Genomic DNA, 14,627 nt, shown 5'->3' with positions numbered 1-14,627 from the left:
GGGTGGATTGAACCATGCTGACTGGCGAGACTGCCCAAATTTTCTCCTGTCTTGATACATCTGATGCTGTGCCATGCCCTAGAACTGACAGGTGACAGGCCTGCCAGGGATGAGCCTTGGTTGGGTTCTTTGAGGGACCAAAGACCTTTAAGGAGGAAGGAATGTGGTGGTCAGCCAGGTTCGATTGCAGGTGGCCAGATAACTCAGTCGGTAGAGAACCTTAAGTAACTGGAGATTCAGGGGGCCCTGGTTCAAATCCAAGTCTGGTCCACTGCATTTTCTTTTCTCCCTTTACACAATACATAAAAAATGAAAAATTATACAATACAAACAGAAATTATACAATACAAATTGAATATTGCAACATTTGACATGCCATATATATTTTCACTAAACTAGGTGATGTGCAATACAGCAATTGAACCAAATAATTAAAGTGTTTTTCAGAGGTGAGATTTTTCACTGTCAACACGGTGAAAATATCAAAACTTTTAGTGTAGCAAAACTAATTAAAGATTTTTAATCCTTTCTTCAAGATATAAAGATAATTTCCTTTTATCATGTTTTATAAGACAGAGTGTAAATAAGGACTAAAATAATATAAACATTTATTTGTTTGCAGTTGCCTTCCGACCCACTGAAAGTGCACTCGACCCAAACTTTTGTTATATTACAATTTTTTTATTTTCAGGATAATAAAACTGACGTGTTTAATTTTAGTTTTTATCAATCTGTGGTTTATACAAGAGTGAAGATTATAATGTTTAGTAGGCCTATGAAAAGCTCTGTTATTAGTTATCTAACAAAACTTAATTTAAAAAAAAAAAATACCTACTTACCTACCCAGTGTACCCACTCAAAAAATTATAGGTTGGCAACTGCAAATAAGGATTTTTTAAGCTTGGCCTAAACCATTTTGATATCTTGAGAAGAGAAAAAAAATCACTGTCAACTATGGCAAGCCCTTTTACTATTTATTCATGAAATAACAATTTCAATCAGAGAGATATCTCTCAAGCATAGAGAGAAATCTCTTGACTTTAGCTTATAGAGATATCTCTTTGACTAATAGAGATATCTCTTTAAACAAGAGATATCTCTTTTTGTAAGAAAGATATCTCTTTTACTTAGAGAGATATCTTTATAAGCTAGAGAGATATCTCTTTAAGCGAGAGAGATATCTCTTAATGTTAGAGAGATAGATATCTCTTTAACAACATTAAGTTAAAGATATTTCTCTTTCTCATAGAGATATCTCTTGAAAATGAGAGATATCTCTTTAAGTTGGGAGAGATCTCTATTTTTTAAGAGATATCTCTCTAAAATGAGAGATATCTCTGTAATATTAAGATAAATTTTATTTTACGAAAAATAGCAAAAGGGCTTGCCAGAAGCAACTCTATCAAGACATATCAAGTCCTTGTTGACATTATATTTATAATAAAAATATGGATAAATTTAATAAGTACTCTGTTTTGGCAATTGAAAATCTGAGCATATGTGAGTTTAAAGTATCTAATTCTATTTTCATTTGCTTTAGATTTGACATTTATTAGTGACAGCCTATAACAGATGCAAAATCATACTGGACATCCTATGTCAATGATGGGACCAGGAGGACCAGGGAATGGACCTTCTATGTCAGGACCAACAATGTCAATGGCAGGAGGTGGACCCATGATGTCAGGCCCACCTATGTCTGGAAGTGGACCTGTAATATCAGGACCTGGTGGACCTCCTATGTCAATGATGTCAGGTCCAGGAAATGGACCACCAATGTCTATGATGACTGGACCTGGAAATGGACCTATGCATATGGGTGGACCTGGAAATGGACCCATGCAGATGATGGGTCATGGAAATGGACCAATGTCAATGGTAGGTCCTGGAAATGCACCGATGCAAATGTCAGGACCAATGCAGATGTCTGGCCCAAATGGACCAATGCAAATGACAGGCCCAAATGGACCAATGCAGATGTCGGGTCCAAATGGACCAATGCAGATGTCAGGTCCAAACGGACAAATGCAGATGTCAGGTCCTGGTGGAAACATGCCAGACCCTAGATCTGCTCATCCAATGTCAAGTCCTAGAGGTGGACCAATGCATATGGGACCAGGTGGCCCACATTCCATTGGGAAAATTTATCCACCAAATCAATCAATGGTATTCAATCCAGCAAATCCTAATGCTCCTCCAATTTACCCGTGTGGAGTTTGCCATAAGGAGGTGCATGAGAATGACCAAGCAATTCTTTGTGAAAGTGGTTGTAACTTTTGGTTTCATCGAATGTGCGCAGGCTTGACTGAACCTGCTTTTATCATGCTAACACAGGAAGTGTATGCTGAATGGGTGTGTGACAAGTGTTTGAATAATAAGAACATTCCTCTGATAAAGATGAAACCTTAATCCAATGATTAAATGAAAAAATATCATATCGGTGAAAACATGCATGTCAGATAGGGCTGGGACAATGCAAGGTATCCTGATGTGATACATATCATGAAACAGGGGTTGTGATATGATATAAATATGTTCAAAAAGGGTTTTTTTTCCGGTAGTATAAGGTATTCGATCTTTATACTAAAAGTTGTATAGTTTTCCTTCAAAGAAAGAAAAAAAATATGATCTTTGCTTTATTTCCATTTATTGTTAAATATTTACATCCACTGAATATTTCCTCCTTTATTTCTCAAGAAACCTCATTGCGTTCATCACTGCATAAACTACAGTAGACAGGTCGCCTGTACAGATTTCTTAATCAGTGGCTGTTCCATCAATGAAACGTATAAAGACGTTCGCATCATTAATATTTAATATTTAATATTTATTGCAGAAAAAATTTACATAACCCGCTTACGCGGGTTATGTATTTTTTCTGCAACAGCTGCTTCCGTTCATTCCAGTAACAACAAGCAAAGAAAGCATTTTATTGTTTAAATACATGTATATAAGTGCAGGAAAATTTATAGCAATACTTACTAAAAGAGTTCAAATTATTTTACTCCCAATGCTGTTTGTATCCTGGATTTTTGAGAGGTATATTTTAGATCATTTGTAAGAAGGTTTTTAGGAAAACATTCTTACAATTCTTGTAATGAATACTGTTACTTAAGAATGCTTCAATATCCAAAATTAATACTTCCCACAATATCTTAAATGGTAATTTGTATTTTTTCCCATGAGACAACATGCTTTTATCACTGTCACTGTTCATTTTTACTATTATATAGAAAATCTCTAGAACTTGAAATAATTTGCAAATGTAAAAAAAATTCTTAAAGTCATTGTTGGAAATCCACAGTAGGTCTTGCTTCTCTTACCTTGAGAGGTAACCCAGTGAAGTGAGATCAGCTGTGGACTTCCATTGATGCCTAAAGTATGTACCAATACATGTACTCTGAGGAATTTCACTAGAAACTGTTGCAAGAAAATTCATATTGATCAATTTACATTTTACTGGGTAAGTTAAATTTTGAAGAGTTGTTGTGAGCCTCTGAATAGTTGAACAGAAAATGCCCATTCATTTACCTACCAGTTTTCACAAGATTTATCTTTAATAGCAGCATACAAGCATTCAATGTTTATGGTTAAACTGTGTGATCTAACTCTGATTCCTGATTCTCCTTCATGCCATGGATTGGGGGGGGGGGGGTGGAGTTAATTCTGCTCATGAACAAGGAAGATGAAAGTTGAGAGTTGATTTTTTTTTTCTTTTTTTTGCTCCTGAATATTTTTGAAATGTGTAACTCAGATAAGATACAGTATAGGCATATATGTACCAGATAAATGTTTGTAATTTGATGGAGTATATGTGACTTCTCATATAGTTATGTGTATTTTTGTCATATATGTCACTGAAAACTGCAGTAGAACATTTCACAAATGTGTCTGTAATTTAAAAATTCAAGGACTTCTAACCAGTGTAAGTCTTACATTTTAAATTATTGTCACAAGTCAGACTTTTAAACATAAAGTTTTATAAACATATTTAATTTTTATTTACAACTTATATTCAACTTTGCATAATATAATAACATAGAATTACATTTAGGTTATATAATTTTTTATATAAACAAGTTTTTATAGAATTTGAATTATTTATTCATTTTTGTTTTACTTGTTAAAAAAAATTAAAACTTGGGTGAAAACTGAGTAGATTTTTTTAAAACCAATTTTTGGTTGTATACAGTTTTTTTTTTTAACCAGGTATATGCTTATATCTATTCATGCATCAAATGCAGCAAAATTTATATTCATTTATTACATCATCTATGTAATATAAACATTTTTTTGATAATATTAATGTTATTTGAAATTTATTATGTTACATTTACAAAAGAGGATTGTTACTCCTCGTTTCTGATCACCATTTTAATATTATTTTATGTATTCAAGTAGAAATTGCATTTAGTTTTGTTAAGAGAATTTTTTTTATATTACTTCATGTGAGTAGATATTTATTTTATATTTACTGTAATCACCTAATTTTATTTCTTAGATTTAGAAAAAATGCATCGACATTTAAGGATGTCATTTAATGAATGAATGGTTGTGCCAAAGCCATATTTCACTAAATTTTGAAAATAAAGATATTAAAGAGATATTTAAGTTATGACTCTGACTGTCCAAAAAATTAAGCCCTTTTTATTAAATTTTTTTTTCTATTATTGCGGGATATATGTTGATAATAGTCAAGAGGCGTTGCATTCAATCCCCAGCAGAGGGGAATAAATTTCCCTTTTAGATTTGGCGCCCACGTTGGGACCCGTGTGTTCTCTGGCGGGTGAGAATGTTTGCCCCTTGAACTTCGCCCCATAGGTGTCGGCACTCCAAAAGAGGTGAGGACATATATTTTATGGAGGGGGATAATGTAGTAGTGTAAGACACACGGCATCCTACCAGCTTGGGTTAACGGGATAACCCTTTCGCTCATTTGGCAGAGAACTGGACTGTCAAGCCAGAGTTCCCGAGTTCAATCCCCAATAGAGGCAAATAAATGTCTCTGTTAAATTATGGGCGTGAAAGTACAAGTTTTTGCGTACATGGCAAAAATTATAACCCCACCCCCCGGAATCTTCTATTACGAGCATAAAACTTTCTCTGAAATCTTTGAAATAAGTGGGTTGTCCACTTGCGTAAGTGGACCATAACATTACTTTCTTTTGCATTTACAGCCAATCTCAATGAACTAAAATTTTCAAGACAAGACAAGGTTTAAAGAAATTTCAATATGAAAATAACAACATTCAGATACACTGTACCCGTGAGAACTAACATTTTCCAGCAATAATGGAGCTATATAGTAGACAATTTGGGAAATCAAACTGAGGCAAATGCTACTTGGAGTTAGATTAATATAAAGCTGAAATGAAATACGATTATTAAAAAAGAAACCATCCGGATATTGGTTTAACCTCTAACCTCTCAATTCAGCAGCCCCCCCCCCCCCCCGAAAAAAACATGAACAAAAGAAAACAGAAATTGTTTCCTACGGGCCTGTAACAGACGAACGGACGGCTAAAAGCTGAAGACAGGGGACAAAGCTATACCATTATGCACAATAAACGCTCCAACAACATTCCTATATTAGTGAAAATTAATAAGTTTAAACCCCTGCAATTTGAGTTTTTTAATATAACATACATAGAACTTGTGCTGATTATTGGGCCTTACTAGAGAAATATACCTTAGATTTTGCTCATTTTTTAAAATTCGAGCTTAAGGTTGTCCGATCCTCAGGTTTATAAAATTAGCAGTTAAGTAATCAAAAGTACTCATGAAAGTATCTCTGAATCCACAAAGTTATGTAAATTTATCCACGGGATTTCTTTAAAGTTAAAAATTGAAGTTAATCATATTATGTAGGGAAAAATGTCAAATCTCCAATATTTTTGCAGAAAAAGCGAATTGGAATCTGAGCAATGCATTTTCTAATTGCAAATAGATCAACAAATATATTTTAGGTTAAAAAACGATATGTATCCAGGCATTCAGAGAAATTGCCATGATTTTTATACTTATTTGGTATTTTTGGTCTTCTATTTCCGTCATATATTCTATAATACATAATGTAAAAGGCTTCTGCTATCATTGCAAGACACCACAAATCACTCTTTATATCATATCCTGTAAATAAGCATTAGTATCTAAGGCTGGATTCAAGAAAATCTTATTTCTCTAAAACTGTATCATTTTTTTCCCTTTTATAGCGTATAAAAGTCAACTTTTATAAGACCTTTTCCAAGACTTCCAAAAACCTTGAATCATATAAAGATGAATAAAATGAAAATTGTTGCATGAAAAAAATTCATTTTCAAGCTTCATTTTGATGCATTTCAAATAAAATATTAATTTTTGGAGTTATCTTTCCTGGCTGAGGATCGGATATCCTTAAGCAAAAAGGAATAACTATAATAACCTTGACAGCAAACAATAATACCAGCGATTATATAAACTGTTACAGACAGGAAAAATAATGAAGCAAATTGAAAAGGGGAGGAGCTAAACCAACCCCAAAACAGTTTGGGACCAAACACCATTTTCAAGGCCTGTACTGTGTACATCTCTGGCTTTGTAAAACAAAGTGGGGGAGAGTTCGTAAGCCATTTAATATGTCCCCTTCCCTCTCACGGTTAATTCAGACCATAGGCGCTTGGTTTCAGGATGGTGTATTTTATGTATTATGTATTTTTCTAGGTGTGTCTGAATACCCTCATTAAAATAAAAATTCGCTGAAATAAGCACGTTTTAAAAATGTCACATATATACTGTATATAAATTTTAGAGGACTTTTTATATACAGTCAGTATATATGACATTTTTAAAACGTGCTTATTTCAGCGAATTTTTATTTTTATTTTAATGAGGGTATTCACACTCACCTAGAAAAACACATAATACACAAAATACACCATCCAGACACCAAGCGCCTATGATTCAGACGCCACAAGTGTGCATGATATTTGAAAAGAAGTATAAGAACTTAATATTATAGTTTTAATCAGGTATATATATATATATACATCATGATTTTAAAATAAGCATGGCCTAATTTTTTATCATTGAGTTTGACTCGTTTGATCCGCTCATGCACTGAACAAAAAATCGGAAAATGCAGACTATTTGGTTTGCACTTGCACTCCGGGAATATTAAATCCCTCCGGATATTTTCATTAATATAGATGTATTGTTGCATCCGATGCCTACTTTCAATTTATTGTTTTGTTGTTTTGTTTCAATGTTGATAAGAAGGGTTTTCAAAAAGTTGAGAAAAATGTCATCCACAAGGATACTGGTTCATTTGCAAAATATAACTCAAAATGATAGAGAACCCATACCCGCTAAATTTACTCAAGTAAGTTTTTAAAACAATTTTTTTGTCATTTTGCTTTCATCAAAGAAAGTGTTAACATGATTAAACTGCATTGTTCAGCTGCTGTTGCTTAAGGCAATGATAATGATGTTCTATTGATCCAGTTTTACACCTGTGGCGTGGGTCTGATAGTCTAATATTGGATTCCGCTCTGCGAGCGACAATCGCTGTTATGGGCGCCCTGTTATGTCTTAGTCTTATCACTGACATGTGTAAATGTTATATCAATACCCCCCCCCCCCAAAAAAAATTAAATTACACATGATTGTGAGTGTTTTATTTTGATGCAAAAAGAAAAAAATCTTATTATTTGATTATATTAGGATACATACATTATCATAAATTTAGGCAATTTTTTTTAATATTAAAAATGCTAACGTCCAGTGGTTTCATCTGGTACCCTTCTTTCACCAATTTATAACTTCAGAAACTTTTTTTCAGAGTGTAATTGATCATTTTGGTACAACAGGAGACCATATTACAGAAGTCAATGCTTTTCTTCAAGATAACAAGCTCATTATTTCTAATGATTGGAAGAAGGGCAAAGCTGTTAAGCTGAAGGTATTAGACAATTATGTTTTTAGAAATTACATGTGCTTGTAATTTGAAAAAAGTAAGACTATACATTTTAAGAATCCTCTCAATGAAATTTTTTTGAAAATATTGTTTAAATCAGGGTTAGAACCAAGAACTAATCATACTATTTTTGTTTGGAAACAAAAAAATTTAATTAATTATGTGAACGAAAAACCTATTAAAAATTATTATAGATCTAGAATATTGCATCGCAGTGAGAAAAGGATCGAGAATTTGTTCATAATATTTTGTGAGTTTTTTATTAAGTAATGAATTAATAAAAGGGTTAATTTGTCTTGTTAATTAATTCACAGTCAAGTTATTTAGTAAGAGTGAAAAATAAAGATTTGCTCTAAATGAGGTCCAATTTACTTTAACTGCATGTTTTTTTTTTTACAAAGCTTTTTTCCCCAAGACGTATCACAGTATCCTTGATTGCCTAATTAAGATATTGAATTCTTTTTGAATAATGTCGGTCTTATAACTGCACCTGGCAGTGCCAACAAATTGAATACCACAGGTTAATTTACACACTCTCTTATTTTCTCTCTTCATACTTGTCAATTTTATTAATCTTTATTATAAATGTAGCACCTTTCATGGAGCCTCGGTTTGTAAGCTAAGGTCTCATCCGAATGACCCAGTACTTTCACTTCAAAGTGCCAAGCGCTTGGCGAAGGAAAAACTGCTACCTATATTTTTTCGACTTAGGTCAGCTAGTGGCTGCCATCGAACACACAATCTTCCATTCATTGGGCTATTGACTGAACTACCTTGACGGTCTTGTAAAAAAAGAAATCTTTTACTCAAGTCTGCTAGATTAAAACTGGCTGATGATTCAAGCTCAATGTGCAAATTATTTTTCACATCATGCAAATTGTTATTTACTTATTATTCCCTCACTTACTACTGCCCGGCTTGTGTGAGCAGGTTATTTTGTCCTTGTGTATGCAAACTAAGTGAGGTACATGTAAACTGAATCAGGATCCATGTCGATGCTGTCTTGATTTATTGATACTCTTTTGCAAGAACATGAAGAAGATGCTCCTCTGTACAATGCTCTATTGTCAACATTTAATATTTATGCAACCAACATTTTTTTTTTAGTTCACCTGAGGCACCCAGATCACCTTGTACAAATTTATGGAATTCATGGTCCCTGAGTCAGAAGGAGCTCTAATGATATAATAATTATATTCAGTTTTAATATATGGTGAAAATGCGCTATTTCTTTAAAAATATTACTCTCTTCTGCAAACAAAACAAGAAGTGAAAGTCTGCTTAATTATAATGAGCAAGCTAGGGCACCTCTTTCAAAATTGTGAATTCCATGGCCCTTGGTCATTTGTTCTTGTTTTAGGACAGTGTTCTATTGACAATTAATACAATGGAAATGCATTAATTTTTTGAAAATCTTCTCTGCTCATAGCTATAGGTATTAGGTAGATAAACTGAGTACATTGTTCTGATGAACAAGGGTGCATCTAGCTCCTAACTTCATGAAATTCATATCTCCTGGGTAAAGGGGTTTTGTGTAAGGACAGGACTTTAAATATATTATGAACATGATGAATTTGCATTACATGTATTTCTTTGAAAATCTCTGCCCCGGATGCTAGAGCGGGACCTTATTAATTATGTAGAAAAAACGTTACATTTTTAGGTCACCTGAGTAAACTCAGGTGACCTATTGCTATCCGTCGTTGTCCGCCGTGCGTCGTGCGTTGTGCGTTAAGATTTGAACATTTTCAGCTTCTTCTCTGAAACCGCTCAACCAATTTCAACCAATTTTGGCACAAAGCATTTATGGGTGAAGAGGAACAAAATTTGTGAATTTCATGGTCCCTGCCCCCCTGGTGCCTGAGGGGTGGGGCCAAAACCACTAAAATTAGTGCAATCTTTAAAAATCTTCTTCTATGCTCCTGGACATCAAGCAGTCAAACTATTGGCATGATTGTAATCAGCACTGAGTCCTCTACCAAATTTGTGAAATTCATGGCCCCAGGGTCAGGGGTGCTAGTGCTGAGGTGGGGCTAAATAGACTGTATAGTGAAAATGCATTATTACTTTGAAAATCTTCTTCTCTGCTCCTGGGCATTAAATAAGCTAACCAAGTACCTAGTTTTGTTGAATTAGATTGCCTCTTCCAAAATTGTGAATTTCATGGCCCCAGGGTCAGGGGTTCTGGGGTTAGGGCGGGGCTCTATTGGTTATATAGTGAAAATGCATAAATTCTTTAAAAATCTTCTCTTCTGTGCTTGGATATTTAACCAAAGAACTATGTACATTGTTATGGTACGGAAGGATGCTTCTTCCCAATTTGTGAATTTCATGGCCCCTGGGTCAGGGGGTCTGGTGTTAGGCGGGGCTCTATTGGTTATATAGTGAAAATGCATTAATTCTTAGAAAATCTTCTTCTCTGCTCCTGGGTATTAAACAAACAAACTAAGTACATAGTTATGATGACCGAGAATGCCTCTTCTAAAATTGTGAATTTTATAGCCCATGGGTGAGGAGTTCTGGTGTTAGGGCGGGGCTCTTTAATTGTTTATATAGTGAAAATACATTAATTCTTTAAAAATCTTCTCATATAAAAATAACTAATACCCCGGTATATCCTTTAAAAAATAAGAAAAACAGAGAAAAATCGGATTAGCCAGAATCCATTTTTGTTAAACTATTTGTTTCAATTTGGTAACATCATCTTATAGACACTATATAGTAACATCTTTTTATGCAAAAAGGAAAACATTTAATCTTTAGAAAAGAGAACCACCCGTATCGCATGATTGTATGCAGTATTTTTCAGTCATAATGTTTAGGGAATTCTTAATGGAAATGACCTTGACGTGACCTTGACTTTAATATAGAACGGTCAAAACTTATCTAACTGATACCATCACTTAGTGATATTGTCTTCTTGATTCTGTAAAAAAAATCATTAATTTTTAAATACAAGAAATACAGTTTTGTGTGAGAAGAATCCTACCTTAAATCATTTTCAGTTTTCGCAATGGCACCGGTTCTGACATCTTCCTGGCATGTGAATATAAAAATCGCGAAAATCCTGGAAAACGTCAGATATTTCGGACTACGATAATGGGTTCCGGTACCGGTGTTGGGCAGTGCTAAACGTATGTTGAATCTAAAGTAAAGATGCTTTATTCTTTTATTTTGTACATCCCTACACGTATGTAGCTTCATCTATCAGTTTGTTTCATTTCACTCTTCTATGGACCCTTTATAGTATTTTATTAAAATCAGGTGACCTTTCAGGCTCCTGGGTCTCTTGTCTTTTCTGATCCTGGGTCAATTGTCTTTTCTGAAAGCTCCTTCTATTTCTCTTTTTAGCGCCCTTCCTTTTGTCCGGTAACAAATTTAACATCAGATACCAGTGACAAGTTACCAGAAGACACAGTAAAGCGCGGAATAGATTCAGGAGTAGCTCTTGTACTAGAATCTGCAGATGAAAAAGTTCTTCTTACCAGACGAGCAAAAACCCTCCGTACATTTCCCGGCGTTTGGGTCCCTCCTGGTAAGAATAACAATCAACTGAAAAGTAGTAGCGATTGATTTCGATACTTATAATTTATATATTTCTTTTTTTTTCGGCAAAATCAAAAAAAAATTCTTTTAGAACCACTCAGTAAATGAAAAGATCCATGTGCAAATTCAAATTTGACCCACCCCCAAGTAATAAGATAGCTATAAGAATAATAATTTCTTCAGAATTATGGGCAATGAAGCTGTTATTTCACCCATGGCACTGAGACTGATATTTCAGCCATAAAATGTAGGTTACATATAGAATCTAAAAGTGATAGGTTAATTATATGTATACACACAAATGAAACATCTATACCACCTTGGTTATTATTGAGTCTTATAAACACCTGGAAATGGACTTTGTTTAGACATTTTACCCCATAAGTCATGAAAGGATATCGACAGCATTTTGAGGACTATTATAGGCTTTTCCTGATGTCCAATCCAATTATGTTTTTTCCGTTGTTTCCTCATCATGACAAGGAGCCCACGGCGGGTGTGACCGGTCGGCAGGGGATGCTCACTCCTCCATTGCACCTGATCCCACCTCCAATGTTTTGGAGGTCCGAGTTTCGATGCTCTGCTCCTATATATTTTGTATTGTTTTATGGACTTTTGATCTTGAATAATGTTCGTTATCTCCATATGTTTCATTGACTTTTCATAATGAAATATTGATTGAATTAATCTAAAGCAAGACAAGTCTTGGGAGAATTTCTAATAAGTTGAAAATGGACCTGAATATTCTTGATGATTCATACAGAAAGTGAACTTAATATGTACAAGTGATCCAAATCATGATTGAAGGTACAGATATGTCTCCTTTAAACACCAATGTATCGAAATAAATAAACCAAGAAACCATTATTAAAAATTGCTCCCAGAAAATCTTGGTCACTTTCAAATCTAAACGCCAAACAATTTTACATGTTCTTGTTTACATACAAGTTTATATGATCTTGTTTAATTTGATTTTCAAATATTTGTTCTTTGCAGGTGGACATTTGGAGGGAAATGAGACGGTAATGTTGGATCTGTGGAAATTCCTCCTCCCCTCTTATATCTGTTATTTCTGAATAAAAGTCTTTCTAGCTACAAGAGACTTTTTTCAGATATTTATATATAAATATACTTCTTATTTGCAGTTCATTCAGGCAGGATTACGGGAATGTTATGAAGAAACAGGAATAAATCTTTCCCTTCAAAATTTTACATCTGAGGATGTCAAAGTATTGGCTTTATGGGAGGTGCGTCAGATTTTTTAAAGAAATTTAAAAAGTAGTAACCATTTGTTTGCTCATAATTCAAAATAACAAAGACCTATTTTATACTGAGAAATAATTGGTTTTTTTTTGCACAGTCAGTGTACCCGCCAAAGTTGACTCTAGGACCACCGAAACGCCATCATATTGTTGTCTACTTGTACGGGAAATTGAAACCTGGTTTAGACTCCCACACAGTGAACAAACAATTGCGACTGGACCCGTCCGAGACGGACGCGTGTGCCTGGTTTGACAAAGAACTGGTAACTTGTATTACACAGGCTGATGAAGAAAAAGCGTCAACTTCAGGGAATAAACAGCAGGGGAATCATGACTTCATAAGGTACATTTACATTACAGGAGAATTCGAAATCATATTTGCAGAAAGTAAGTCTTCATTGAGTCCATTTTAAATTTATTCCTTTTGCAGAGGCCATGTTTTTGATAACCAACAAATTGAAACAGACATTCCTTTAGCACCACTGTTAAGGGTGTCTGGTACAGACACAGATCACGAGAGAGTCAGTACTGGTACAAAGTTTGCTTTAGAGGAATGGATCAAACAGATATCTGCTTGAAATTTACCTCTTTGAAAAAAAATATTTATATGTTGTTATTTTTATGAACAGTTAATAGATATTTAATAAATTATATAACTGTGATTATCTGAATGTGGCATCTTGCAATTATTGCAACGTGAATTCCATGATTACATAATTTGAAACACACCTATTCCTAGTGGTCAGAAACCGCCATGTACTTGATTAAACCCCATTGATCAAGTTCAGACCCAAAGGAGAAAAGAAAAACCACACCAGTAATAAAATTCTAAAGTAAGTGGCAAAGTGCAGATATATGTACACCCAATAAGACATGTATACTTTTCCAGAGAAAGACATACTGGTAGCTCTGAAAACCTTAGCCTGACAATTTTTTCAAAAATAATTTTCATTTTAGTGTATTTTTCTTATGCTCAGCTATTCTTCTTTAGAACACCATGCTCTAAAATTGTTATTGATTTGTATTAACTGCGAAAAGGCTTTTAGAGATTTAATTTTTAGTAATATATTCATGTTTTTGCAATGTGGAAAAATATATTACATTAAACTTTCATTTTATCCTGTTTTTTTTAAAGGCTTTCAATCAAATCTTCATTTTTCATCACAATAATCTCTTGTATCTGATTTCCGAAAACATTCTTGGTCAATTATTTTTCAAGTTCTTCAGCCATAATATCATTTTCCCATCCAAAATCTTTACACAAGTTACTTTCTTATGGTCCTTTCTCATGTCCAGTAGATAAAATGAACAGTGATCAGTCTCAAAAGACCATTGAAATGTTACAAACGGGAGTAGAGGAAACAAGGACATATAGTATCACATTTCGACGGGTCACACTCGATGTCTGTTCATCGTGTAGATAAGAAAAACGGGAAAATTCCGTAGACAAATAATGACCTTACAGCTAGAATGAAAAATGTTACCCAGCTTTCTTCTTAATTTTGCTGACAAGTATCGACCATTGATAGATTTTGCGAAATGATGACTTCAAATGAGACGGTTTCTATCCTTGTTTATCAGCTATTTCCATTTTTATGTCGACACGATTTATCCTGGTGAGCTTGAAATAAAAGATATCACAGAGTCTGATACATCTGTTTCATATTAGTATGTTTTACTAGAGAAGACTTAAATGGTAATCTAGAAACAAAACTTTATGATAAACGTGATGACTTTAACTTTTCAATCGTCAACTTCCATTACTTAATATGCAGAAATTAATATACCCCTATCGCCTGCATATGGATTTGATATCTTCCAGCTCATTCGATACACAAGAGCATGCTATACGTATGAACAATTCAAAA

General features: G+C 34.0%; 1 protein-coding gene across 1 annotated transcript; it reads left to right on the top strand.

Annotated features, from left to right (window-relative positions):
- Positions 1-429: 429 nt before the first annotated feature.
- Positions 430-13,430, top strand: LOC134241726 (uncharacterized). The gene is made up of 8 exons (XM_062723747.1): positions 430-449; positions 1,541-2,352; positions 7,817-7,936; positions 11,303-11,486; positions 12,494-12,519; positions 12,643-12,744; positions 12,858-13,102; positions 13,190-13,430. Exons 2-8 carry the CDS (start codon positions 1,573-1,575, stop codon positions 13,335-13,337), a joined length of 1,605 nt encoding a protein of 534 aa, XP_062579731.1. The 5' UTR covers positions 430-449; positions 1,541-1,572; the 3' UTR covers positions 13,338-13,430.
- Positions 13,431-14,627: the final 1,197 nt, after the last annotated feature.

This window comes from Saccostrea cucullata, unplaced genomic scaffold, assembly GCF_032062105.1.
Source record: "Saccostrea cucullata isolate Sc308-1 unplaced genomic scaffold, CSIRO_AGI_Scuc_v1 ctg9, whole genome shotgun sequence".
In the NCBI taxonomy this organism is placed as follows: Eukaryota; Metazoa; Mollusca; class Bivalvia; order Ostreida; family Ostreidae; genus Saccostrea; species Saccostrea cuccullata.
This window is presented reverse-complemented; position numbering and strand designations above follow the sequence as displayed.

Excerpts from the sequence above, each read along its gene's own strand:
- LOC134241726 (XM_062723747.1), top strand. The coding sequence starts at position 1,573 with ATGCAAAATCATACTGGACATCCTATGTCAATGATGGGACCAGGAGGA. Across the intron at positions 2,353-7,816 it reads AGGAAGTGTATGCTGAATGG|AGTGTAATTGATCATTTTGG; the intron begins GTGTGTGACAAG and ends ACTTTTTTTCAG. Across the intron at positions 7,937-11,302 it reads GCAAAGCTGTTAAGCTGAAG|CGCCCTTCCTTTTGTCCGGT; the intron begins GTATTAGACAAT and ends TTCTCTTTTTAG.